We start from the raw sequence: 26,998 nt of genomic DNA on the forward strand, positions 1-26,998 counted from the left end.
TGTGTGTGTGTGTGTGTGTGTGTGTGTGTGTGTGTGTGTGTGTGTGTAGCTTTCAAAACAGACCTTCCATGAAGCTGTGGTGGCCATACACCTAGTTTTGCCCTTCACCATGGCACCCGCCACTGAAATGCTACTAGACAGCTCCACAACGGTTTGACGGTGCCTGTCTCGTTCAGTGTTGACTCTCTGCTTCCAGGTTCATGTCTGACACATTGTGGGGACAATCAATATTTGTGCAATGAGCGTGTGAGTGCAAAACAGACCTTCCATGAAGCTGTGGTGGCCATACACCTAGTTTTGCCCTTCACCATGGCACCCGCCACTGAAATGCTACTAGACAGCTCCACAACGGTTTGACGGTGCCTGTCTCGTTCAGTGTTGACTCTCTGCTTCCAGGTTCATGTCTGACACATTGTGGGGACAATCAATATTTGTGCAATGAGCGTGTGAGTGCACTGAAGCGAATCCCCCTTCCCGTTGTGTCTGCAGCTCTCGCTCACTGTCCCCCTCCCCCTGGTTGTCCCCCCCCTCCACTGTCCCTGCACAAAGCTCTGAGCTGGCCCTTCCCTCCCCCATGCTCAGGATCAAAGTCATGGAGACTGAAAGCATGCAGAGCCTCCACAGAGACTGCGTCTGGTAGCAGCTCTTCCCTTGAAGGCCCAGTTTGGCTGAAGCTGGGCCTGGTGGGACCTGGCTGGGGATCAGCTGCCCTCAGGAACTATTTCTGCTCTTGTCAGCTCAAACAAGGCACCAGCATTTCCATTTTGCCATTCTTTAGAAGCTTCTGTGGGTTTTAATAAGGACCTTGGAGACTCCCCATTTGCAAGTAGAAGAGAATAATTCAGGTGCAGTAATTAGGGTCCATGCAGTCGCCATCCAGGTGGAGGGTCCTAATGAGGGTTTTGCTTTTTTTCTTTCTGGGCTCTCCCAAAGGGAGCTTTTATAGAGAAAAAGCAGATCCACTGTCAGGGAGGGAAAGTCCTGAATTAGGATTCCCTCCAGAGAAGCAGAACCAGCAGCATGTGCAGAATGGGGGTACCCCAGACCCCACACTCAGTAAATAGACTAGCACAGGAGTCAGGGGAAGACCATGCCTAAACAGCACTGGGGCTGGGTGCCACTCGGTCGTCAAATACTTTCCTAGCATGGACAGGCCCACACCTCTACCCCCAGCACCACAAAAATAAAGTAAAAACAAAGGGCTGTCAACAACTCCAAGCATAATGCCTCTGGAGGCCATAGGGAGAGGCATCCTGTTGTTGGGAAACTTCAAATGTGCTACCAGGAAAATGGAGGCTCTTCCCTCTCCCCTGAACCTAGAAGGTCTCAGCCATTTCTATGGTTAGGCAGAGTTGTCTGAAACAGGGCAGGGCTGAGTGACCTCTCCAGGTTGTAAGGAGCCCTGAGGTAAAGCTGAGACTTCTTCAGCTGCTGTGACCCTGACAAGAAAACTGCTTATCCATTTTGTGTGGCGTTCTACACCAAACCTGTGAACAGGATGGTGAATAACGTGGGCAAGGGATGGGATAAACAAGTGTCCCCTCCATTCCTAACTGCTGGTCTGGTACCAGGAGGGAGGGCACCGTGAGAACTGGGTGCCTTGGTCAGTTAGGGCTCCAGACTTCTACAAAGGGAAGTCACAGGGTAGGCCTAACAGGGAAGGCAGAAAACCATGAGGTAGTAAAATCAATCATTTCTCAAAGACTATTTAGTCTCAAACTCAAGGCGAGTCTAGCTTCTAAGGCAGAACTTTTTCAACCACCTCTAGAGTTAAAAACCCATTCTTACCCTAGGCCAGTGCCTCTGCTTAGCCAGCCAAGGAACTTTCTTAAACCAGGACTCCCATGACTTACTTTTCCCAGGCAGGCTTGCACTTAGAGTTGCTGCTGAACTCTGTGTGCATGGGGTGGAACATTCTAGAGTGACCTGAGCCAGACTTTAGCATCACATAGCTTGAATCAGCTATGTCCTTACTCCTGTTAACCCAGTCCGGTAGGGACCCAAGTTGGGGAGGAGGGAGCACACTCACCTCACATTGCCTCTCTCACACCTGCCTGATCTTTGCTTTCCTGGGTACCCTCAAAAATTGAGCTCAGGGAACCCCAGTCTGTACCTGAACCCCTGGAGCCAGAGCCCATGATCCTTGAGAGTAGAGTTACCTTCTTATCTCTGATAGGCAAGCACATGTGAATTAGCACAGTGGCTAAAATCTGCAGTTTCTCAGAATGTCAAGCAAAGATTCCTGAATTACCTGCTTCATTCTGATGTGGAAAAGAGGAAGCTGGAGCCATCTCATATGATGGGGTTTGGCTTGGTGTCTATAGCTCTACCACCCACTACTGAAGATCAGGGCTGGAGGAATACATGGGTGCTAAGCAGGTCCTGGGGCCTCTTTCCAGCCTGGGGGATGTAAGGGGAAGATTGTTCTTTATTTGGATGGTAATTTACTTTAAAGTACTCCATATAAACAGTGGCTTGTATGTAGTAGATTAACCTTTAGCCATTCTTTAGGAATGGCCAATTGGCTTCTGCAGTAATGATCTAGAAGTCACAACTCAGACGTGTTAGTGTAAGTTAGCATCTGCGGGTTAGAGAGCCAACAGGAAAACCTTTAAGCATCATCAAGCTGGAGTTTGGATGTTAATCGTCCCCCACAGGTCTGTGTGGTAAGGGCTTTGTCCCCAGCCTGGTGCTCTTGAGAGGCTTTTTTTAGACACGTGAGTGTTTTACCTGCATGTATGTAAGTGTACCGTGTGTGCAGTGCCTGTGGATGCCAGAAGAGGGTGTTGGATCTCCTGGAACTAGAGTTACAGGTGGTTGTGAGCTCTCCCACATGAATGTTGGGAACTGAACCCTGGTCCTCTGCAAGAGCAGCAGATACTCTTAGCCACTGAGCCATTTCTCCAGCCCCATTTTGGGAGACCTCTAAGAAGTAAGGCCGGTAGAAGGTCTCTCAGTTATCAGAAATGTACCTGTGTACACATGAAGGACAGAGGTCAACATCCCCCCTTCCTTAGGAGCCATCTACCTTGCTTTTTAAGACAGTGCCTCGTAGGCCTGGATCTCACCCAGTAGGCTAGGCTAGTTGGCCAGTAAGCCCCAGAGATCAACCTGTCTCTGCCTCCTAGTGTTAAGATTACAAGGGTGGGCTATCATGCCTAGCTTTAAGACATGGGCTCTGGGGATTAGACTTGGGTCCTGGTGCTTGCAAGGGAAGTACTTTACCCACTGAGCTATCTCCATGCCCCCTACATCTAATAGGAAGCCAGTGCTATTTATAAAGGAAAAAAAGCCCAGGTCACTGAGCAGCAGGCAGGGGCTAAGGAGGAAGGCTGCCTGAAAAGCCTCCGTTCTAATTATGAGAATGGTCATGGGTTCTTCATGAGTCATGCTTTGAATGTCCACTCCAAAACTAAGACTGGAATTCAGTTGCCACTCTGGCAGTCCTGGGAGATAGGCCCTGTCTGGGGTGTTGGGCCCCTTGGCATTCAGGTTGGTATTTGCTCTCTGCTGGCTTCATCCTCTCTAACTTGTGCTCCTGTGCCCTTCCTCCACCATATGATGCCTGTCAGAAGCCAGCCCCATGTATTTGGACTTCTGGCCTTGATCCAAATTCATTTCTATTGTTTATCAATGACTCAGTTCTGATGTTCTCTTAAGACAGATGAAAACACTGTCCTCTCAGGTCTGCTGAGCACTGGCCGCATTATGGCATACTTCTGCACATGGCCTTTCACAACAGGAACAACCCCTGGGGAAACAAGGCAAGACAGATTGGGCTTTGCCTTTGACATAAGAGAGCCCAGAGATACTTGGGACGCTCCAAGTCCACTGCAAGCTGTAGGTCTCAAGCCAGCACCTGGCTTCAGAGTCTTCAGCCCAGAGTCCGCGAGAGTCAAGTTGGGAATTAGAATCCAGAAGAGTGTTCCCAGTTCACACGGGTTTATTTTGTATATGAAATCCTCCTCCCTTGATAGCTTTGCTTGAACCCCCTGTGTCTTAACTCAGTTTCTAACCAGCTCTGCTACGTCACAGAGAATGACGGAAAGCGCCTCCATCCCCCAGAAGTCACTGGTTAGAGACAGATGTACACACCCTCTCTTAAAATATTTAGAATCACAAACTAAGAACTTGGTGCATCTTTCAATGAGAGCACTGTTCTATGTGGGAAGAAGAGAAAACTCTCTCTGGGGTGGTCAGGTCTTCTAATCATTCAAGTGGACAACTGAAGGCGTGGCTACTCGATGTGTATGAAGCACCTTGTAATGTTTTATTACTCTTGTTACGGCTAGTTCACAACTAGGAATTTATCCTCAGGGATGTGTCAGAGAAGTAAAAAATGAGATTTATGTTCAGTGTGTTTGTGACTGTGTAACTGATGGCAGTGAAGAGCAGGAGGTGTTCACAGGCCAGCGACAGGGAACAGGCACAACATCGATGGCTCAAAGTCCACGTGGCTCAAAGTCTACATGTGTCCTGCAGCTGCTATGCCGTCTCAGGAAATGTACATGGCAGGATTGTTGAGGGAAAACAGATTCCAAAGGGTCATATTCAGGATGATCTGTGATGAGACAGAGACAGAGACAGAGACAGAGACAGAGAGAGAGAGAGAGAACAAAATAATGATAATAGCAATGCTACTCACTGCTGTGAGATTAAAGATGATTTTTATTTCCTACTTCCAGCTTTTCAGAGTCCTGTTTTGAAAAGGTGACTCACGCCTATAATCCCAGCACTAGGGAGACCGAGGCAGGAAGACTGCTGTGAGTTTAGTGCAAGCCTGTGGCCTGGACTACTCAGGGAGTTCTAGGCCAGCCTGGGCTACAGAATGAGACTTCCTCTCAAATACAACAAAACAAAAAGTTAAAAATTGAAAACAAATCAAAATTTTTAAAGCGGTCTTTCACTGGGTGCTCAGGATCCATAAGCATCTGTGAGACTTCATCTGCTGTGAGGTTCTTTGAGCTCTCTTCTGAGCAAGGTGTGTAATGTATACATCCTGGCCCTGGATCCTACTGTGGAGAGAAAGAACACATAGGATATAAGGAACAAGGGCAGTTTGATCGTTTTAATAAGGACAAGCAAAAACAACTACTACACTATGTACCCTGCATGCGGATGGGCCCGTACCCAGAGCAGCCTCCGAGCATAGTGACGCAGTGACCTCCATGTCACTTGCCTGGGGCAGGTGACCCATGTTCACTCTTTGTGCCTTCCTGTCCTTCTCTTCCTCTTTCCTTGTGATGTAAAAGATTCCTGAGCTGGGGCCCATGTGCTGGGGGCTAGCAGAGGCTTTTGCCCCTGATGAGGGGGTGTCCTCTTTCCCATTGGTCATGGGTGACCATGTATAGCCAGGAAGAGCTCTTGAAGTGCAGGGTTTTTCCCCCAGTGACCAGAACAGGAAAACAGGGAGCACAAAGGTTTGTTCAGTTACCATTCCATAAATGTATCACAGGACTCACAAACCCTACATGTTTTCATCTCTTGGAGAGAGTAGCTTGCTTCAGGAGGCTAGAAGTCTAGGGCTGCTCAGTGGTTATGAAGTCAAGGCTCTGTATACAGTAAGGCAAGGGCCTTGGTTTGGACCTGGCAAGGGGCAGTGGGTGCTGGTGTCCCTCCTCTTCTGTGAATTGGGGCTTCATCTCAGCTAAGGGGTCACAAATGCAGACCTTTGGCCCCTTCTTCAAGGGAGATTGAAGTTTCCATAGATTCCTGTCCAGGCCTTCCTGATGCCTCATCTCCCAAAGCTGGTTGACTGGCTTGCTCATTCAGTTGATGTTGGCTGAGTACCCAGTGTGCTCCAGGTTTGGTTCTGGATGCTGGGAGAAGGATAGGACACACCCAGAGTACCAGCAGTCTCCATAACAGCCAGTTCAAGTCTGCATCAGTACTGCAAATACTCTGCAGGTTTGTAAGAGTTTTCTAGAAACACTTTCAACTAGAGGAACGGGTAGAGGCCTCAGACACAGACAGACCCTGGATAAGACACAGAGGCATCTTCTCTGTCTCAGTGTGGGAATAGCGTGGCCTGCCAATTTGGGATGAAAACACCCCCTTGCATGAGTTTCCATGCCTTCCTAGTCTCAGGCACAGCTGGCTGATGGCATCGTAGTAGATACTATGGTAGACAGACTAGCAGTGCACATGGGTTGATTAGTGTCTTCCCTGACATGAATGAATAAAGAGGGATGATGCTATGGATTGAACATGAAATATCCTCCATGGGCTTGTGTGTTTGAATACATGGTCTTCAGCTGGTGGCACAACTTTGCAGGTTGTGGAACCTTTGGGACACAAGGCCACTGAGGACAGGCCTTGAGGGTTGTAGCCTGGCCTTGCTTCTGGTCCTTTCTGCTTCCTGATCCACCAAGATGTGTGGCACTGCAGCCTCAACCTGCAGACAAGGCCACTCTGGCTGCTGTGTACACTATGATGAATTGTATACTCTAAAACCAGGAGCTAAAACAAACCTTTCCCCCTCTCAAGTGCCTTCAATCAGATATGTGGTCATAGCCATGAGAAAGTCAATAATACAGACGAGAAGAGGCTGGGGAGATGGCAATCAGTAAAGTGCTGGCTGGACAAGCTGGAGGGCCTGAGTTCAATCCCCAGAACCCACATTAGAAAAGAAAAGCCAGGTGTGGTAGTGTGTTTGTAAGGGAGGTGGAGACAGGTGGATCTTTGGGGCTCACTGGTCAGCTAGCCTTGACTAATCAGTCACTTCCAGGCCAATGAGAGATCCTGCCTCAAAAAACAAGGTTAACAGTACCTGAGGTTAACCTCTGACCCCCACACTTACATGCACACACATGAAAGTGTCCCTGAATGCACATATGTATCCCATCTTCTCTCTCTCTCTCTCTCTCTCTCTCTCTCTCTCTCTCTCTCTCTCTCTCTCTCTGTCTCTGTCTCTCTCACACACACACACACACACAGGGAATAGAAATAGTATCAGTAGCAATTTTAAGACTATGACAGCTGAAAGACAAAGACAACATTTGGGTAGTTTGAACTCTACTGGGAAATTGCTTCTGATGTCCACACACATGCTCCCTCCAAGGCCCCCCAGGGTCCAGATGTGAACTGAGGATGTGGTGGGATCATAGACCATATGTGGCCCCAGGAGAACTGAGAGATGAAGGTCTTAGTGGCAAGTGAAAGGATGGGAAGCAATCTCTCCCATGTTGCCGTGTGTTCTCCATTCTCCCAAGGGAGAGCTCTGTAGACTGCACCTCCACCTGCCCCTCCAGAGGACCTGTCACCTCCAGAAACTCTGGTGGCTTCTTAACTTACAACTTTTGCTGTGGTGGCCCAAAGGGAGCCCAGGAAGGTCTTGTTTAGAATCTGTGAAGAGAAACAGGGAGCCAGATGGGCATACATGCCAGGTAAGGTAGTCAGAGCTGGAACAGGGCTGGAACAGGGCTGGGGCGTAGTCCTGGACAAGATGCAAGTGCCTGCATTTGCTTTGGTGGTCCCCCCAGGGACTGTGTACACTCTGCTAACTGGATAAATGTAGTGCTGACACCCAAGGAGGTACCCACTGCTGTCTGTGCAAGAGAGAAAGAGGCTGATCTTGTGGTCAGGGGCTATAGGAGATGTTGTAGTCCTGACCTATTTCCCCTTCTTTCTGGAATGTTCCTGGTTACAGTTGAGACAAGTACCCATGTAACCAGGACCCCCGTGTGTCCAGGCCCACGTCATCCACAACTACACAAACACCCTGATTTTGTGTGACCTTGACAATCCTGAACTGAGGTAGAACCTACAGGATCTGCAGAAATGTACCCAATGCATTCCTCAACACCACATTGGCTGACTGTAGGACAGAGGACCATTCCTGACACTCTGTGACTCAGCCCCCATCTCTATCAATGCCTGGCTGAGCCTCTGGCCTATTGGGGAGCACCAGTACACTAGACAGACCACATCCTAGAGGACCTGTGGGGCTCGGGAGCATCCTAGGCCAAGGTGTGGTTTTATCTAGGAAACTACCCCAGGCCTTGAGTTGTGTTTCCCTGGGGCATAGAAGGATCTGCTGGAGAGAGAAGCAGGCATAACTCTGGGTAGAATAAAAGTGAACATTTAATGCCACCATTGTTTGATTCTCTTAAACATCAGATTCTTTTTTTTTTTTTGACAACATTTTACACCTCATATGCCACAAAGTCAGAGCTCATAGCCAGCAAACAATGTCTTCACACCAGGAAACATCACACAGCTTAATGGGTTCATGTCACCAGTTGGTGAGAACTATAGTACTCTTTTCTGGACTTTTCTCCAGGTAACCTGTTCATATTTACCATGATCAAGTCAACAGGTAACTTTTATATAGTTATGTAAAAGCCATTCACAAAACCCAGCCAGCAAACAGGCTGTTGGGGCCTGCCCAAGGCAGAATAGTTAAATTTTGGGGGGGCCTGAACAAACGATTTGTATTTAAAAAATTAACAGCAAACACTCATGAGCTAAGAACTTAAATTTTAAAACAGCACCAATCCTCTATCCATTTAAACAATGAATTTGAAACAATGACAGTAATATTACCATTGACTTTAAAACGAGGTTTTTATGGAATTGTGGATTTGCTGACTCTGATACAATCAATGCTCTTGGGCAGGCCTTGTCTCCAATTTTCCAATGGGCCCATTTCTACAGATAAGCATATTTATATATACATACATACATCACACGTCATGGAATCATATAGCCAGAGCTGGAAGGAATCACAAAGATCATGTACCACAATGTCTTCATTTTACAGCTTAGAAAACCAAATTCCAGAGGAGTTGGTCCTGTGTCCAAGGCCACAGACCACTGTTGAAAACAGCCATCAGGACTCAGGGTTTCTGTCCTGTGTGCTTCTTGTATGTCACATGCCCTGTGCATACACCGACCCACATACGCACGTGCACACACACACACACACACACACACATACACACACACACTGGTACAGAGCAGTGTGTGTGTGTGTGTGTGTGTGTGTGTGTGTGTGTGGTCACGTACACATTCTTGGTACAAGGTGATCTCATGGGAAGAGTTCATGTGGCTGGGCTCATGTCTTAGTTTGATTGTAAGACTCCTCTGTGAACCGGGCTAACTGGTGACTATTGACATCAGTTTCTTCATCTATATAGGATTTTTCCCAGCTCTGGAGAGAGCTTTTAATGTCTTCAAAGTGTATCCCACCATTCTTTTCTTTGTCCCAGGAGGGCAGCTACTATGGACCTCCCTGACCTTCCACTGAGGGTCCTGAGGCCCAGCAAAATGCTACATTCCACCCAAAGTTCAAAGGGATGTCACCAGCCATGGCCCCGGCTCTCTGCCCCCTAACTCCAGGCTTTTCCTCCTATTCTACCTGCCTCTCTAATGAGACTACTGTCCCAAGCTCCTCCCTACCTCTCAGGGATCCAGTGAGGGGACACAGGCCATAAGTGTTATGGGTTATAAGACTCACTAAAGTGCTTTGATTTCTCCAGAATAGACAGCTACAACATCTACCCAATGTGAGGACCTCCCGGGGATCTCGAGGACCAGTAGAAAGAATTTAATATTGTGTCAGCACTTTCCTCAGGGGCACAACAGAGATCCAGTAGGAAGAGGCTGGATCCCCTTCTGCTCAGGCTGTGGAAGCTGATTCCCAAGCCCGTTATGATGTAGACTTGAAAGGAAGAGCCTTGTCTCATCCCCCATGGCTACCTACTACAGAGCTAAGACTGGAGGAGAATCTCTGAACTTGGAGGATGTGATCCTCATCCCTGTCCTCCTCATTCATCCCCCCTCCCCCACCTGTGTCTCTGCTAACTCACTTTGCTGGAGTGAGAAAAACAGAAGAAAAGACAACCACAGACTGACCAAACAGCACATGGTGGGCCTTCCTGACCATGATACACAAATCCAGAAACACCAGCAATGCTACAGGACAATATTCTGAGGTCACAAATCAGTGATGACTTCTCCATAAATCGAGTATGGCAGTGTAGGAGAACAGGAACATCATGGCATGTGGTGAGTAGAGACACAAGAGTCAGTGGGGAGGTCTCTGCACACATCAAACAGATACATGAGCATTAGGATTGGAGAGGTCACCTCCACACACGTAACACTGGGAACTACTATATGTGGGCGTATTCATCAGGTGTGAAGTCTTAGCTCCACCCATAGTGCCATTGCCTGTCTAATACTGTGACATCACCTCAGGCTCTGCATCGGGTCACCCAAAAGTAGAATGTATGTGTTTAGGGATGGACCACTTAGCTCTTAGGAATTAAAAAGAACATTTTTTGAGATGATAGACTAAAATTTTAAGAGCATCTCTTGGACTGGAATTCTGCTTTTATTATTGTGGCAATAACGGAGTTTGTCACATAGAAACATGTTCTTTATGACACGTCAGAAAGATTGCTAAGGGACACATTTTTTAAAAATGTTTTACTATTTTTATTTTATCTGTATGAGGGTATTGCCAGCATGCATGCAAGTGCACCCATGTCGTGCAATGCCCACGGAGGTCAGAAGAGGGCGTTAGGTTCCCTGGAACTGGAGTTACGGATCTTTGTTAGCTACCATGTGGGTTCTCTGCAAGAACAGCCAGTGCTCTTTAACTGTTGAGCCATCTCTCCAGCCCTAGGGCCATGGTTTTTTTTTTTTACACAAAATAGTTACAGATACTTTCTGGAGGAGAAATGCACTATAGTGCAAAGGAATGCTACATTTCTAACACTTGCCAAAAAAAATTAGACATTTACGGAACCTGTCTGTGAAACTGATCCCTAGGCTGTTTAGCCTGGCACAGAGGAGAGTGGTCTGTGCCGGCCTTTTCCCTCTGCAGGGCTGTCTTGGTTGGGTTAGCAGAGAGGATGTTCCTTGTAATGTGGAAAGCTGGACCACACGGCCAGGCAGTGGCAGGGAGGCTCCAGAGACAATGGCTGTGGACTGCTTAGTCAGCAGCCTCAACTGACAGCACACAGCACGTTCAACCTGTCTTAGACAGCCCAGGCTTCCGGGTTTAAGACAAACTACCCTAAAAGGGAGGAAATGTTTTTGCATCTGTCCCAGCAGGAAAGAGCAACATTCAGGAAATCTGTTTTCAATTTTCAAAGGAACTCATTGTTAGTAATTTCTTTCACAGACTAGAATTCTTGTTACAATAAGGAATCTTAAAACATTTGCTCCAGGCTCAGTTACAGATGGGCTGTAGCCAGCAACAGGACAGGACCAGTGTTTGCACTGAGCAAATTGGCTCTTGCTAGCTTTACCTTCTACATTGTGACGTCAAGGACAGACGGCTGGTTTGAAATATAAACCTTGTTGAGGAAGGCTTATGAATGAACTAAATTAATGGGGAGCATGAGACTCTGAAGGCCAAGGAAGGAGGCTCGTTCCTAAGGATGTGAGAGCTACATCCATGTGGCAAAGGCTTTTTTTTGTTTAGCACCTGAATGGAAGTCTTTGCAGCACAAGCCTGCATGTGTCAGTCCTTTTGAACTATCACCTAAGTAGTCCTTCCTGGATAATGGATTCCAGGCTTAGGACTGGTTTGTGACAAACAGGGCAGTTCTCGCCTGCCAAGTGTATCCCCTTCCCACAAGCCTGGGGCTGCATGGTGTTCTCTTCTACTCGGGGGTCCTTGTTTGAATCCCACCACTGTCACCATGGGACCCACCTCTGCATTTGCATCATAGGCTCCCTGTGTTCAGAACAGCAATTGGAGTTGCAACCACAGCAAAGGGTGCCGATTCAATTTGCAGAGATGAAAGTAAGAGACAGCTTCCCAAGATGTCCAGGGGAGTTCAAGGACAAGATCAAAGGTTCCAGCTCTCAGATGGGGATCGAAAGCCAAGATAAAGCAAACGCAGACTCCTCAAAGCAGCAAGCCCTGTGGTGAGATGCACTAAGGGCTCCTTCCTGGAGGAACAGTGCCTCTGTTCTGGACCTTAGTTTTCCTCCACTGCCAATGCTTCTACCTCATGCTAAAATATTTGGAGCCTGGGGGAATGGGAGTGCATGGGGATGGACAGAATTTAAGTAAGATATATGCACCTAAATAGTAATTTCAAAAAAATGCTTTTGGTCTTGCTACGGCCAGATAATGAAATAGAAATGGGTTTTCTTTCACATTTCCTCTGCCCTCTTTTTTTTTTCTTTTTCTTTTTTTTTTTTTTTTTGTCCCCAAACACAAAACAGAACTGGAACCAGCTCACACTGGATTGGTCACCAGGTACTAGAACTGTTTCTTTTTGCCTCAAGAACATTCGTACAGGCAGGACTGGAATAGGTACATTAGAGCAAAGGGTACAGGAGGTCTCTGCAGGACTCATCAGTTAAGATAATAATGCAGCTTAGCAGATTAAGATGCTTTCAGTTTACTTAGGAGGGCACGGGGAGAATGGACAAGATATACACATCATTTCACATAGATGTCTTCCTGCACCAGGGTGCTCTGGATTCTCTGGGGTGTCCAGTGAAATGATATGGCCTCCTGAGAAGCCAGTCTGCTGGGCGGGAGAAAACTGAAGGTCAGTCTACCGGGGGAATCTACTGACTGAAGGTCAGTTCTCTACAGATGTGTCAGCTTTGCCTTGCTCCAGTAAAGGCACTGGGCTCTGTTGGTGACCTGCTAATGTCACTGGGGCCTGATGACCTCAGGGCTAAGGGAGAAGAGGCCAAAGCTATGCTCATGGAATACTAATCAAATGAATTTGCTCCTAAGAGGGGAAAACATTAGAAAACAATAGAAAGGCATCTTCACTTTTGAAAATTCCCCACTAAGGCATTTCGTGGAAAAAAATCATGAAAATATGTTTCAAAACAGATGCTCGAAGTGAAAAGATTGGTATCCTCGTAGGTCAGAAAGCTTCCAAGAGCACTGTTGTTAAGCAGGCCCATGCATACATGCGTTACAAGGCTGATGGGCCCTGAGCCCAGGACTCCCTACAGAATGATGCTGGGGAGGAATTCAGGAGGCCCTGCATCTCAGGAGACACACTTGTTAGATTTGTAGAACACACAGAGAAGAAACAGGCCATTGCAGAGCTCAGAGCATTCAACCAACAGTTTGGGACATCTTGGCCTAGGAGTTGACTCTTATAGAAGGTGCAAAGCTGGACTTGTGACCCATGGAGACGGCTTTGGGTCCACAGAGCGGACTTCTGAAGCAGGCAAGCTGATAGGCTATCTGTGCCTGTTCTGAGAAGAGGATCAGGTGCCATGACACTCATATGACCTCAGTTCCTGCTTGTGGAGCCCTGCTGGCCATATAGCCTGCTGTGCTGGGCTACATGTGTCCAGAGGGCTGATCAAGAAATGCAAAGATGCTCCTTGGGGAGAATCTAGGGCTCAGGAGTTGATTAGTTGACCAGGTCTGGATATGTCACAGGGAGGGTGAAGATATGGAGTCCTCTGTAGGAAACCCTGAGCACATGTGTGCACAGGCAGGCTGCAGAGGGCACCTGGTTCGTCTAAGGTGCTCAGATGCCCCAGTGGCTCCAGGCTGTGTTTAGGGAATCCTGGACCATTCTATGCCTCAGCTCTCTATCCCTAACCTGTGTCTAAAGATCTTGAAGGGAGTGGAGTAATTTGAGAATGGAGTCCTCAGTTCTCAGAAGCAAGACTTAAGTACCGTGTCCACTTAGCTATGCCTTGCCTCTTCTGGGACTTAGAGATGGGAAGCCTCTCTGTGCCTCTAGATACTAAGGCTGCAGGAACAAGCCTTATCCTGGGTACCGCAGAGGCTTTAGGACAGGGGAGAGCTGATTTCTTGCTCTTAGGTGGGACTCTGGGTGGTAGAAAGCTGTACAATCATAACGCCCCTTGTTGCTCTAAACCGTGCTGAATCTCTGAGCCTGTGTGAGCGTGTGAGGAGTTCTCAACATAGACAGCCCCCACCCTGCTTCAATATCTTCACAAAATGGAAACAAACACAACTCTGCTGGAATGGTTCAAGCATTCAATCTAGAGTCTTTGGACTAGAAATGAACATGAACTTGTTTTGAAAACCATGACATTTCTGGATGGATGGGGTGGGGGGAGGATACATGAAACAAATATCCCACTTACAAGGAGAAGGTGGGGCCCAGGTCACCCAGGACCCTTTCCTTTAAAGACATCTCTCCCAACTGATGAAACTTATGTTCACCGGCTTATGCAGGACTCCTGGGATGGTTGGCTGAACTGCTGTTTGTAGAAGGTGTCATCCCGTGTCACGTGCCCTTCCAAACCTCACTGGGAAACACACTGGCTTGTGCCCATGCAGGTCTCCACATTCTATTTGAGTGGCCTTACCAGAATAACCATGAAAGACACTTAACATTTATTCATCTGCAATACTGATTAGGAAACATCTCTACAAACACAACTTCCTTAGAAACAGCAAGTCAAAAACAAGATAAAACACCAAGAGAAAACAAGCCGTAAATACATTTCAAAAAATGTGTTGGGTTTTCTGTTTTGTTGGTTTTCTTTATGACTAGCACCATCTGTACACAAGAAAGTTTGAACATAAATGTTTAGATAATCATAAAGATTTGCAAGGCACTTAAACTGTCATTCTGGGTCATCTTGGTGTTTCGCTATCAACGGCAATTTCGCGTCGCCCTCCCCTTCCTCACAACCGCAAGGCAAGAGTCTCTCTGCTAGCAGTCCTTATGTACAGAGTTCTTTAAGGTACCTCAAAGTGCTTTCTCAGTCTCACGGGGCCTCCCATCATTTTCTCCTTCCACATGTTGGTGTATGCACCTCTCTTTCCTACAGAAAACAAAGGAAACATCGCCTTCCACTCCACGCTCACTCTAGACTTGCCACCGACCTTCATCCTCGTCCTAATGTCTCGAGTGTTGCCAGCACAGAGGGTCTGGGAGGGCAGTGTCCTGCTGAAGTCCTTAGGAGTGAGGGACTGACAGCTCAGGGGCCCTCATTCCTTATCGGCGCCTGGAGGTGATGTCAAAGCAGGTGATCATCATGAGATGGGCCTTGCAGAAGTTGACACGGCTCTCTAGACGCTCTGTCACGCCCTCCAGTGCCTCCAGGTACTCCAGGGAATCCAGCTCCAGGACCTGTTCCAAGTCAACTGAAAGAGAGAGGAGTCCATGGAGACCTGAGAGCCATTCACCAGAAGAGCTGCAACCCCCATCTCTACAGGTCTAAATTCACCTGTGCTGGGCAACCCTAACATTCCCTCCTGCCTGGTCCTTGGCCTTTTTGAGGAGAAGGGAACACTGATCATGATTTCTAGATCATTAACATTTGGAGACAATTCTGAGGAACATGGTCATGGTCTAGCACAGTCCTGTCCCTTCTTCTAGCCACAGCCACCATCACAGATTTGTAAGGCTTCCATTTCACCAGTTGTTAACCAAGGCAAGCAGCTCTTCAAGCTAGGGAAGGGAGACTCCTTCCTTTGTGGTGGTGGTCTCACTTGTGTGACATACAGATACCACCTCTCTAGAGGAAGTAGGCTCCTCTTTCTGAGCTACATGTAGCTGCCCTCAGGCTGGGACTCCTGACCCTGCCTCAATTTTTGCTTGGTTGGTTTTGATTTTTTGACACAGGCTCTGGTGTATCTTAGGCTGGCCTCTAACTCTCTATGTAGCTGAAGCTAACCTTAATCCCCTGGCCCTCCTGACTCCCTCTTGAGTGCTGGGGTGAAAGGCATGAGCCATCACCTGACCCTGTTTCATGTAGTCTCACATACCCATTGGTTATTGGGGGAAAATTGATGGTATATAAATAAAACCCGTATTAACAATTAAACTCAAAAGATAAGTTGAGTCAAACGGCCAGGACATCTTGCATTGGGTTGAGGCCTATACACCGCCAAAGGTCCATGTCCTCCCCTTCCTGAGGGGCAGGGGCCTGGGGTTAATCCTTCCTGGCCTTGGGTCCCCTTCTTTGTTCCATGGTGCCTGGGCAGAGGGGTAGGCAGCCTGATCCCAGCTCTAGTGGTGCTATAAACAGTCCCCAGTCGGGAGGGCAACATGGACAGCAACTGCTGGGGATGGGGGACCTAGCGGGAGCCTCACATCAGGCTCCCAGCTGCACAACACGAGCTCTGCTGTCATCATTTCCTTAACAGCAGCACAAATGTAGGAATTCCCACTCTGCCTGTCCTTTCCCCTTGAGTTGCTGACAAGAATAAAATAATACAAATGTGCACTGGCTTGAATCCACACCGTGCTACAGGAACACCAGGGACTATAATGAGCAGACTTCTTCTACAGAGGCATCCCCAGTCTACCCAGAGGTGCCTTGTTTGAAGTTATATGCTAATAAGGATTGCAGCTAGAAACAGGCCCAGGGCCCATGCATCCCAGTCCCGGTAATTTGAAATCAGAACCCCCACCCCCAACCATAAGAACACTGGGCAATATCATAGCCCCCCAAACCCTCATGAAGGGGCTTAAAGAGGAAAAACACAAGTTCAAGGTGGACCCTAGCATATCACCATTCTCATCCAGCCTGTTACCCACGGGTGAGATCAGTGCACAGCCTTGGTTTTTGTTTTGTTTTCATTTCTGCTTTAAATTCATCTTAAAGAAACAATCTATATTTCCCCTTTTCATGTTTTTCTTGGTATCAAAAAAAAAAATCACTGACTCTTGACATGTGCCAAGGTAGAAAAAGAGCATGGTGCTCTCTAAGCATCTGAGCCACACGTGTACTGATGTGTGGCTCATTCACACCCCAGAAAAAAAGATGATCATTTTCAAGCTTGCCTAAGATGCTCTTGAAAAAGGAAATTTCAGTGAGGACTTTAAAAATGAGGGTGCTGTCTAAGGGAAGCCCCTGGATTCAGGAAGTGCCCAGGGTTCCACGGAAGAAGGAAAGGAGGAAACAGAGGAGGGAGAAAGAGGCGTCAGGTTGTGTGTTTACGCCTCCATCAGATTTTAGCTAATGTCTTCATTTCTGTCTTGTTGGCCTCATCTGTACCTTAGATGAAAACGCTGTTGGAGGGACAGTTTGTGTCTTTGTCCAAAGTTCTAACCAAGGACCTAATCACATACAGTGCAAGCGAGCACTAAGGAACGGCTTCCTGTTGGGAACACCTAGGTGATGGATAATGGTCACCGTTCCTACCGGATGCCAGACTCCTGACCATGCAGTGTAAGTACTTATCACTGCCAAGAAGCACCTATGAAGCAGACATTCTTCCTCTTTTACAGCAAATGAATGAAATCAAGACTCAGAGAGTCAGACATTTTACTCAGTCACACAGCTAGTATGTGGCAAAGCCAGTGTCCAAATCAGGTTTGTGAGCATAATCATAGATACAACCCAACATTGCAGATTGCTCCACATACACTAGTTACAGTCACAAGAATCCTCTGAGCTACTTGGGGGTGTTACTGCCTATTCCGATGAAGAGAGAGTGAAAACAGACTGTTACAGGTGTTGGGCGCCGCTGGGAGGCTGGTATATCTTGGTATTTTCTTCTTTATCTGTATCATTTCCCCAGTGTTTTAAACCAGCTCTTTGGACCGCAAATCTAAGTCCCCAGGTTCCACCAGCAGGGAGCACCAGGAGCAGGTGACATGCAGGGGAAGAGTGTCACAATAGGGGTATAGGCAGCTGAGGGTTGGAGGGAAAGGCTGGGCAGGATTGGAGGGAGAGAACATTTTAACAACACGAATGATTTATACCCACAGACAGTCTTCCAGCATTGGTTCTCATATTAATGTAACAATTGGAGCAGATTTACACCTTATTTTACAGTAAATGGAATGATTAGGAACAAATAAATAAGCTACAATCAAATGTGCTTTTTAAAGAAAGCAGCCCTGCTCTGAATAGGTATTAGGTGGTCACTGCTACCTGGACTTTCAGTTGAGTGGAGATAACCCAAGGGCTGGTCTTCGGGCTTCCTGGGTCACTGGGAGTAGTTATAGGGTCACACACCCTACCCTATCAAGAGCGCTAGAGTTCTGGTCTACTTTAGGCTAGAAAAGCCCTGTGAGTCTTGACCTAGAAGCCTTCCTGTCTGCGTAGTCTTCTGTCACTTGTAAGGGAAAAATAAATTTTATTTTCAGGTGCTCTGGACTGAGACCCTTGAAAAAGTAGCTTGTGTGAAGACTCCTCCCCACCCCCCACTGCCCTGGCCTGAGGGTAGGATGGCTTTTCAGCAGGACATCTCCATCCCATGAGCCTCAGGCATTGGATGCAGACAGTCTGTATAGCTACCATCCTGGGTTGGACCTTAGCCTGTATCACTGGGAACCTGCCAGGTGGCAAGGATGCACATGCACTAATGGGCCTTACATTCACGAAGCCACTTGTTGGGGTCCAGCATTAGGTACTGTTTGGTTGCCTCCAATTCCTTCATCAGCCACTCGTACTTGGCTCGGACCTCGGCAATCCTCTGCTGCCGATGCTCCAGAATCTTCATCTTGGCATTGAAGCACATGACCTCCTGTGTACAGAGAAGAGACTGCGGGTAGAGAGAAATAAAAGCAAAGAGGGCTTTCTGTTCCCACCCAGTGCTGCAGCCTCCTCTAGAGAGAAACACTGTGAGTGGAGCTGATGACAAGAGCTGGGCTTCCTGGATGTGTGGCAGGGGACCTGGCGCTTTGAAGTCCAGACAACCCAACTCCCAGGGAGACGGCTGTAGGCTGTCCTAACCTAGAAAGCACATGGTGTTCCAAGCTGCATTTGTGTTGGCCTGCACTAAGGCAAGAAACTTCAAGACAAGAAGCCAGTGCATTGGGTCCCTGCTCATGCGCCCTTAAGATGTTCCAGGAGAAAAACATGGAGCTTTCATCAGAGTCTGTGGCTGGGTCCAGAGCCCACTTTCAACACCCACTGCCCATACCAGAAACCTGGGAAGGCCCTTGTGGAGTCTTCTTCCTTAGGGGAACCGGGACCCTTGGGGAGGGAGTGGCCTCACCTTGGTGGTGCCCCCTCGTCGCCGCTGCAGGCGCTCTACATCATCGATTTCATAGACTTTAATCTCAAAAGGTTCTCCGAGGCCCCTCTGGGTGCTCCTCAGGGGGCCGTCCACCCAGCGAACCCCCGTGCTGCTGGCAGGTTTTCTCACAGGTGAGGTGGTATCAAGGGATAACGCTGGAATGAGCCTCCGTCTCTGAGAACCTAAGATGAGAAGCCACAGGTGCTTTGGTGAACTTGAATGTAAGGGATCATGACAGATACCCCAAGGTCAGCTGCGGAGCTGTGTTTGAAACTCTCCATCGTCCCACTACCCCGTTGGCCATCACTTTCTTAATCCAGTACTTGCTTCATCCAAAGAAGATAAGCAAAATCCTTGTCAGCCTTCAGAGCCACTGCCCAGCAGGCACCACCACATACAGGCAAGAACCTGAGCTGGGTTGGCACATCCTGGGCAGGGGCAGGTGTTCCAATGAAATTAGAGGTCTTAGGGTTTGATGTTGTATTTGTAAGAGTTCCAGAAAATTTACTTACAACAGCAGTGCCCTAAGCACTGAGCATGTATCAGGCACCATCACAAGCCTTCTACACTGTTACAAAAACTGCAGGTTCCCCCTACTATCTATCATTTTTTTGGGGTCCTGGAGATGGAACCCCCCAGTTCTACATTCACCAGATGCATGCTCTGCCACCATGCCACAGTCCCAGCCTCAGCAAGAAAGACCCTTATCTTAGTCAGGTGCATGGTGGTCTGTGGTAGAGACAACACTCTAGTGTAGTTCATATCACCAACTTTTCACTCATGGCTTGAAAGTAGAAGTGGCACTTAAGGGCAGGTGTCTGTCACTCTTGTCCTTTTTCCTTTTTCCAGAACGAAACACAGACCCAGTGAGTGATCTATGAGATGATGTTCATAAACATCAGACAAGCAAGTCAGGGAACCTAGGCTCTCAACACTTGGAGGCTTAAAAAAAAATATTATTTTCATTCTATGTGTGTGGGTGTAATGCCTACGTAAGTGCACCTGTGTCCTGCAATGCCCTCGGAAGTCAGAAGAGGGTGTCGAATCCCCTGGAACCGCAGTTATTGATGGCTGTTAGCTGCCATGTGGGTGCTGGGAACTGAACCCAGGTCTTCTGCAAGAGCAGCCAGTGCTCTTAACTGCTGAGTCATCTCTCCAGCCCCAACACATGGAAACTTTTAGACAAGAATAAGTCTCTATATCCTTAAGGGGGTTTTCTGTCACAGACAAATCTAGTCCTGACTAATGTATGCAAAGCATCTCATTTAATTCCCACATGAGAGGAAACCAAAGTACAAAGATTGCAAGTAGTTTGCTCAAGGTATTAGTATTTCCTTTGCAATTACATGTATGTGTATAGATACATGTGTGGGTGGAGGTGCATGTGTGTTCCAGGTGTCATCCAGAGACAGGGCTGTGGGTAGAGGTGCATGTGTGTTCATGTGTGGAGACCAGAGGTGGTTCTCCAGGTTTCATCCAGAGACAGGGCCTCTCTCTGTCCCAGGACTACTTGCTGAGTAGGTGAGACTAGCTGACCAGCAAGGCCCAGGGATCTGCTTTTCAGCACTGAGATTACAAACCCCCAACTTGTATTTTAAACATGGGTTCTGGACACTGAACTCAGGTCCTCACACTCATATGGCAAGCAGTTTACCTTGCCATACATTATTTCTACAGTCTATATTTTAAAATAAAAAAATCAGATGATAAATAATTTCCCCAAAGGTGTTACTATGGCTTAGATCTTAATCATTTGCTGACCACCATGTATGAAAGGCTTTGTTGCTGGCTTATGGTCCTTCTGGGGGGTGAGAGAGCCTTCAGGATGTTAGTCCTAGTGATAGACAGTTAAGTCACTTGGCGAACATGCCCTTGAGAGGGACTCCAACCTCTCTTCTTCCTCTCTTTGCTTCTTTACTGCCATGGGTTGGGCAGCTTTGCTAAGTTTTCCTGTCATGGTGATCTGTGGCCCAGAGGGACTGGATCAAGCAGCCATGGACTAAAAGCTCTGAAACCATGAGCCTAAATAAGTATTTCCTCTCCAAAGTTGTTCATCTCAGCTGCTTTGCCACAATAACACAAAGCCAACTAACACAGATGTAGTGGGACTAAATGTCACAGAACTTGGCACATAATAGATGCTTACTGAGGATAAATATGCTTTTGATTGTTTTCAAAGCACTTATCTTTCTGGGGATGTGAACAACACACAGGAAGTGACTTCTGACTGGGTTAGAGATGACAAGTAATAGAAATAATGTATTGTTGATCTCCAAACAGATACAGAGAGAAACAGAACAGAACAGAACAGAACAGAGGACCCAGATACAAGATAGCTGACTCTCCATAGAGAATCTCCAGACAACAGACAACTGATTCCACATCTTCAATACATGGTGCTGGGAAAATGGCATGAAAATCATATCTTTGAAACTACTAGAGGAAAATATAGGAGAAACCCTTCAAGACATTGAAATAATGATTTTTCTGGCTAGAATCCTAAACACAGGAAACCAAAATCCACGGATGAGATTACACCAAACTTAAAAGCTAAAGAGTCAACAGAGTGAAGTGATGACTAGAGGGTGGGAGATAATCTTAGCTAGCTATTCATCTAACAGGGTGTTAATGTCCAGAATATTAAAGGAACTGAAAAATAAATAATCCAATTAAAATGGGCAAATGATCTTAACAGACATGTCTTAAAAGACAAACTATAAATGGCCAATGAATATATGGAAAAATGCTTAGTATCATTAGCCCACAGCAAAAATGCATATCAAAATCTTCAATGGAACCTCTGTACCTAAGGCTCATGTAACATGTGGAACAGGGAGGAGAGGAAATGTTAATGCATCTCTCAACTCTTACCAGTGAAGCTTCCTTGTACAACAGAGGGTGATGGACACAGAAAACCACAAATGGCCGAAGTATAGAGAATAAGAGACTGCAGAGTGTGTGTCCCTGAATAAGACTCCTGTATTAAACCTCACCCACCCACAGCTCAGGGACCATGGTAGAAGGAGGGAACAGAAGGATTGTAAGAGCCAGGGGTGGTGCATGACCATAAGGGAACAGTCTTACAGGCTTCTGGGAACGCATTCATATGAACTACAGCAATGGTGACAGCATGTACAAGACTCATGCAAATTCAAGTAGACAAAAACAGCACAGAACTGGGGAAACGGACAGCAAGCCCCAACCTTAGCTGAGGAATTATTAGCAGCTGATCACTGCTTGGGGAGGAAGAGTTGATTTTCTCTAAGGGAGTGATGCCAGATAAGATGAACAGGCTCCAGTGAATGAACTCACACTGAAGGACATCTGGGTACACAAACTTGACTTGATAGACCTTAACATATATGACAGAATGCATGAAATCCTGTGGGTGAGCAATGGGGTGGGGGAAGCAAATAGGGAAGGGGGGTCTATATATGATTGACACGTATTGTATGAAATGCACAAAAATTTAATAAAAATATACATTGAAAAAAAAGAATTTAACTCCCAATATAGTTATTTACATTTTTTTTTAAAAGAAAAAGCATCACTTAAGGAAACTACCACGGAATGCCATCTCATTCCAGTTAGAAGGACTACCAGGGGAGTAGACAGCAAGGTGGCTAAGGGTAAAGGTGCTTGCCATGCAGGCTTGGAGATGTGAGTTTGATTCCCAGAACCCACATAAAAGGTAGAAGAAGAGCAACGACTCCATCTAGTTTCCCTTTAGCTTCTACACGTGCACTGTGGCAAGCAAGTGTGCACATACACACATACACACTAATAGTAACACATAATAAATGCATTTAAAAGAAGATTATTAAAAGAAATACTTTTGATGAAGTTGTAGATTAAAAGGAACTCTCATATATTGTTGGTGGGAATGTAAATTAGTACAGTTATTGTGGAGAACATCACAGAATTCCTAAACAACTAAAAAGAGGTCTACCATCTGACTAGCCATTCACTACAAGGTATATATGAAAAGGAAATAAAATATGCATATGAAAGAGACACAGCAATGCCTACTGGAGCACTATTCATACACAGAATATATATGATGTTTACAATAATATATATACACACATATATATATACACACACACACACACAAATACAAGAGTACCATTCAGCCGTAAAGAATGAAACCATGTCATATGCAGCAAAATACATGGAACTAGGGGCTGGAGAGACAGCTCAGCAGTTAAGAGCACTGGCTGCACTCACAGAGGACCCGGGTTCGATTCCAAGCACCCACATGGCCATTAACAACCATCCATAATGCCAGTTACAGGGAATCCAACATCCTCTTCTGACCTCCAAGGGCACTGCACACACAACACAGATGCAATTACACACATGCAAGCAATACACTCATATACATTAAAATAAGAAATAAAATATTTTAAAAAATACACGAAACTAAGAACATTATGTTAAATGAAATAGTCACACAGAGAAAAAAGGACCACATTTATTCTTCTATGTGGAAATTAAAAATGTAGATCTGAAAGCAGAATAGTGACTGCTAGGGATTATGTGTATATATGGGGGGGTGAGTATGGGAAAGGGAGGTGAGACTTGATCAATGCATGCTACATGTGGGTGTGGGGATGCCACAATAAACCCCACTAACATGCCCAACTAATGCATGTGAATTTAACACAGATGAGAGCAAGAGAGAGCTTGCCATAGGGCAGCCCTGAGAACCCAGTGGCTGCATGGTCTCAAGTGTTCTGGGGAATCTGAAGAAGCCTGTGTGGGTCAGTGCGTAGTCGGGTGCCCTGTGCTGGTCCTTAATGCCCTGTCTGTGAGAATCTTTCTCCTCCCTGCCAACCACTTGACCATCCCTACCCTAACACCAGAGGGCTCTCCCTGCTGAGTGCTGAGCCAGGTGGCCTGCTCAGCCTGGTGGCCCTTCTAGAAAGAAATAACTTCCTTGTCTGCAGCTTTGAGAGATCCAAGGATTACAAAGGAAAGTGAAAATCAAAATCCCACGACCTCAGAGAGAAAGGGCCAGAATTCTTCAGTGTGGATTAAGGAGCTGCTTCCTCACTGACTACTGGGCCTGCCCTAGGGAGCTGGGAGTGTGGAAGCTACCCATGCACTTCCCTGACAGTACACAGAAAGAGTCACTTGGTACAGAGTGAATTTAATTCTACAAAACACCCTCTTCACACGAAGACCTCTATCTCACTTTTCAGAACCCTCATCTTCTGTCTCTCCTCTCTCTCTCTCTTTCTCTCTCTCTCTCTCTCTCTCTCTCTCTCTCTCTCTCTCCCTCTCCCTCTCTCTCTCCTCTCTCCTCCTCTCCCCCTAATAAGTGCAGGCATTGATCTATGAGACCAAGGAACAGAACCCAAGGGGCAAAGCAAATGTTTGTCTCAGGGTTCAAATCTGATAGCTGTATCAAGCCAGCTGATTCCCAGCAAGCTGTTCTGCAGCTATGAGATCTGACCTCTGTGAAATAGGAACCCCAAGGGATATCCTGGAAGTTGAGTAGAGTTGAGTACCAGGAGAGCAAAAAGTGCAGCTCTGTCTGGGTAGGGGTAGAGTGAAGCATGGGGTATCCAAGTGGACCTAACATGGTCACATGGGCAGCTCTCCTAGGTGCCAAATGCTCTCAAAGCAGCTCCTCTCCCTTTTTATCCAGCTTTGATAAAGGTGTTGCTCAAATTCTTTATTTTTCCTGACAGAAGGGACTTAAGGAAGGAAGGATTCATTTTGGCCTCTGTTCCAGGGGATACAGACCATCATGGTGGGGAAGGCCCAGTGACTCTTATCTGAGGTAGCAGGAATGTGACACAGGTAGTTGTATCTCAGTGAGCAGGAAGTAGGGAGAGCTCTGGTGGAAAGTAGAGCCTGCTCATAAGCCTCAAGGCCTACTCTCTAGAGACCTGCTTCCTCTTAAAGGTTCTAGAAGCTCCCAAGACAATTTACCATCTGGGAACCAAGTTTTCAAACACATGATCCTATGGGGGAACATTTCACCTTTAAATTATAACTGGTATGCTCAGACCATGGCCAAAGTGAGTCTATCCTCCTTACCTGCTCTGACAAGGCAGGAAAATACCCCTATGAAGTGGAAGTCAGTAGTAGAATGTGTGTGGGAGGGGGGTCTCTCAGCGGCTGAAAAGAGCTGGGTGCCCTTAGACAGCCTCAGGCAGTGCCAGGATGACTCAGTTTGCAGAACATAGAGGAGGAGCTGAGTAGAGTCACAGGGAGGGATGAAGTGTTAGTTATCTACTGCTGTGTAATGAATGGCCCAATCTCACCACCATTTAGCTCACACATTCCTGTGAATCAAGCACCTGGGAGCATCCTGAATGGATGGTGCTGCATCAATGAATCCATCATGTGATCAGATGGGGAAATGTCAAAAACAAGGCTGCTAACCCCTGTCTCTGGCTTATACCCAAGTGACAGCATCATGAGTGATAGTAGTAGATCCCTCTGATGGGGCAGAGAAGAGTGGACAGGCCTGGTTGGAGAGTCATTTCACAGAGCTACAAAAGCTCAACAGAAATATGAGAGCCTAGTGTGAGCTCACTGTGGCCTGGTGGCGGGGAGGGGTATGAGCATGATCTATTGTGTGTGCACGAACAGGTGACGAGGCTGCCCATGAAGTTTTCAGTTCAGCTCCCCATGCATCAATTCCACAAATGAACTGACATTCACTTCTTTTTTCCTGTCTTCTTCAGAGGCCTCATGTAGGTGATACAGACAACTCAGGGTTGGAGCAGGGGATTGTGGTCAGACCAGAGGGCTGACTTTCAATGGTCTGATGGACATTTCAGAGGGAGAAACCATACCCTTCATTGCTCACACTGGAGGGTACCGGAAGCCATGTCATCACAGGAGAAGCCTAGGCACAGGGCTGGGTTGGTTCACACACACAGAAGATGGCTGGGATTTTCTGCATGGTCTATCATCTTCACCTCACAAACATGTTTCCAGCTTTTGCTGAGCCCCAGTTTCTTCCTTGACTACTTCCTTCCAGGCTGCTGGTGGGATCTGGGGAGTACCAGCAACAGAAAGCCATGGGGAGACCCTCAGCTAAGCAGAAGTCATGTAGTGCCCCACTATAAGCTGCTCCTATCAGTCAGCATGGTCAGGACAGGCATTCAGTGTGTGAAAAGACATTGGGCTAACTGTCTACCTAATTTTGCTTTATGAATTGGCCAAGTTTTGTCTAAGAAAGACAGTCCTCATACTTTCTTTATGTTAGGCATATATGTTCATGTTAGTGTGTACACATTCGTGTGGGTGGGTACACATGTGCGCACATGTCTGAGAAAGTCAAAGGTCAACCTCAGGTGTTGTTCTTTAGGTACTGTACACCTTGTGTTTTTTGAGACAGGTTCTCTCACTGGCCTGGAGTTCACCAAGCATGCTAGGCTGCCTGGCCAGTGAGGCTCAGAGATCTGCCTGTCTGTCTCTCTAGCCCTGGGGTTACAACTGCATGCAATCAGGCCTGTTTTGTTTTATTTTAAATGTGGATTCTGGGAATCAAACTCAGTTCTTCACACTCGAACAGTATGGACTTTAGTAACTGAGCTATCTCTCCATCCCCCAAGTCCTGGGATTTTAATGAAAGTTTCAACCAGACCAGACCCACTTAAACTCTGGCTGGGCTGGACTGCGAGGAGCCTACACTGAGGTGTCCGTGGCCCATCAGCATCTATCTCACTCTGTTATCTGCTGTGCTGAGATCCAAGTGGGGAGTCTGGTATTGGGAATTACCCATATTGAGTTGGAAGATTCTGTGGCTCAGGCTAGTATCAGGAACCATGGGCATTCTGAGTGTTGAAGCCTCATCCTCTTCCTGGGGAATACACCCCTATCCCTTCCAAACTCCTGCCTCAGTCACTCACTAGCATGTGTGGTCCCAACACCAGCATGTGTGTCCTGGCTTGAAGTAAGAACCCTGGGACTGCAGCACAGCATGAAGTGCTAAGGCCAGAAGGAGCCACAGATGTGGGAGAAATGAAGACATGAGTCAGCATTTATGGTTCTGCTTGTCCCCAAGAGACCAGCACCACAGCATCCTGGGAGACTGAGAATAGTGAGTGTATAGCTCTAACAAAAGACCAAACAGTC

General features: G+C 47.0%; 1 protein-coding gene across 3 annotated transcripts in view; it reads right to left on the reverse strand.

Annotated features, from left to right (window-relative positions):
• Positions 1 to 10,654: 10,654 nt before the first annotated feature.
• Positions 10,655 to 26,998, reverse strand: part of Kif26b (kinesin family member 26B) — a 499,922-nt gene continuing 483,578 nt past the window's right edge. For 2 of the 3 annotated variants that reach the window (XM_029554099.1, XM_008849151.2), the window contains 3 exons: positions 18,878 to 19,080; positions 18,253 to 18,403; positions 10,655 to 15,067 (listed from right to left, as the gene is read on the reverse strand). In XM_029554099.1, coding sequence (XP_029409959.1) covers positions 14,919 to 15,067; positions 18,253 to 18,403; positions 18,878 to 19,080 — 503 coding nt within the window. In that variant the 3' untranslated portion in view covers positions 10,655 to 14,918. The remainder of the gene's footprint in view (positions 15,068 to 18,252; positions 18,404 to 18,877; positions 19,081 to 26,998) is intronic. The other variant, XM_008849153.2, reaches the window with a different exon arrangement.

Source organism: Nannospalax galili, unplaced genomic scaffold (genome assembly GCF_000622305.1).
Source record: "Nannospalax galili isolate Female #2095 unplaced genomic scaffold, S.galili_v1.0 scaffold543, whole genome shotgun sequence".
NCBI classification, from domain to species: domain Eukaryota; kingdom Metazoa; phylum Chordata; class Mammalia; order Rodentia; family Spalacidae; genus Nannospalax; species Nannospalax galili.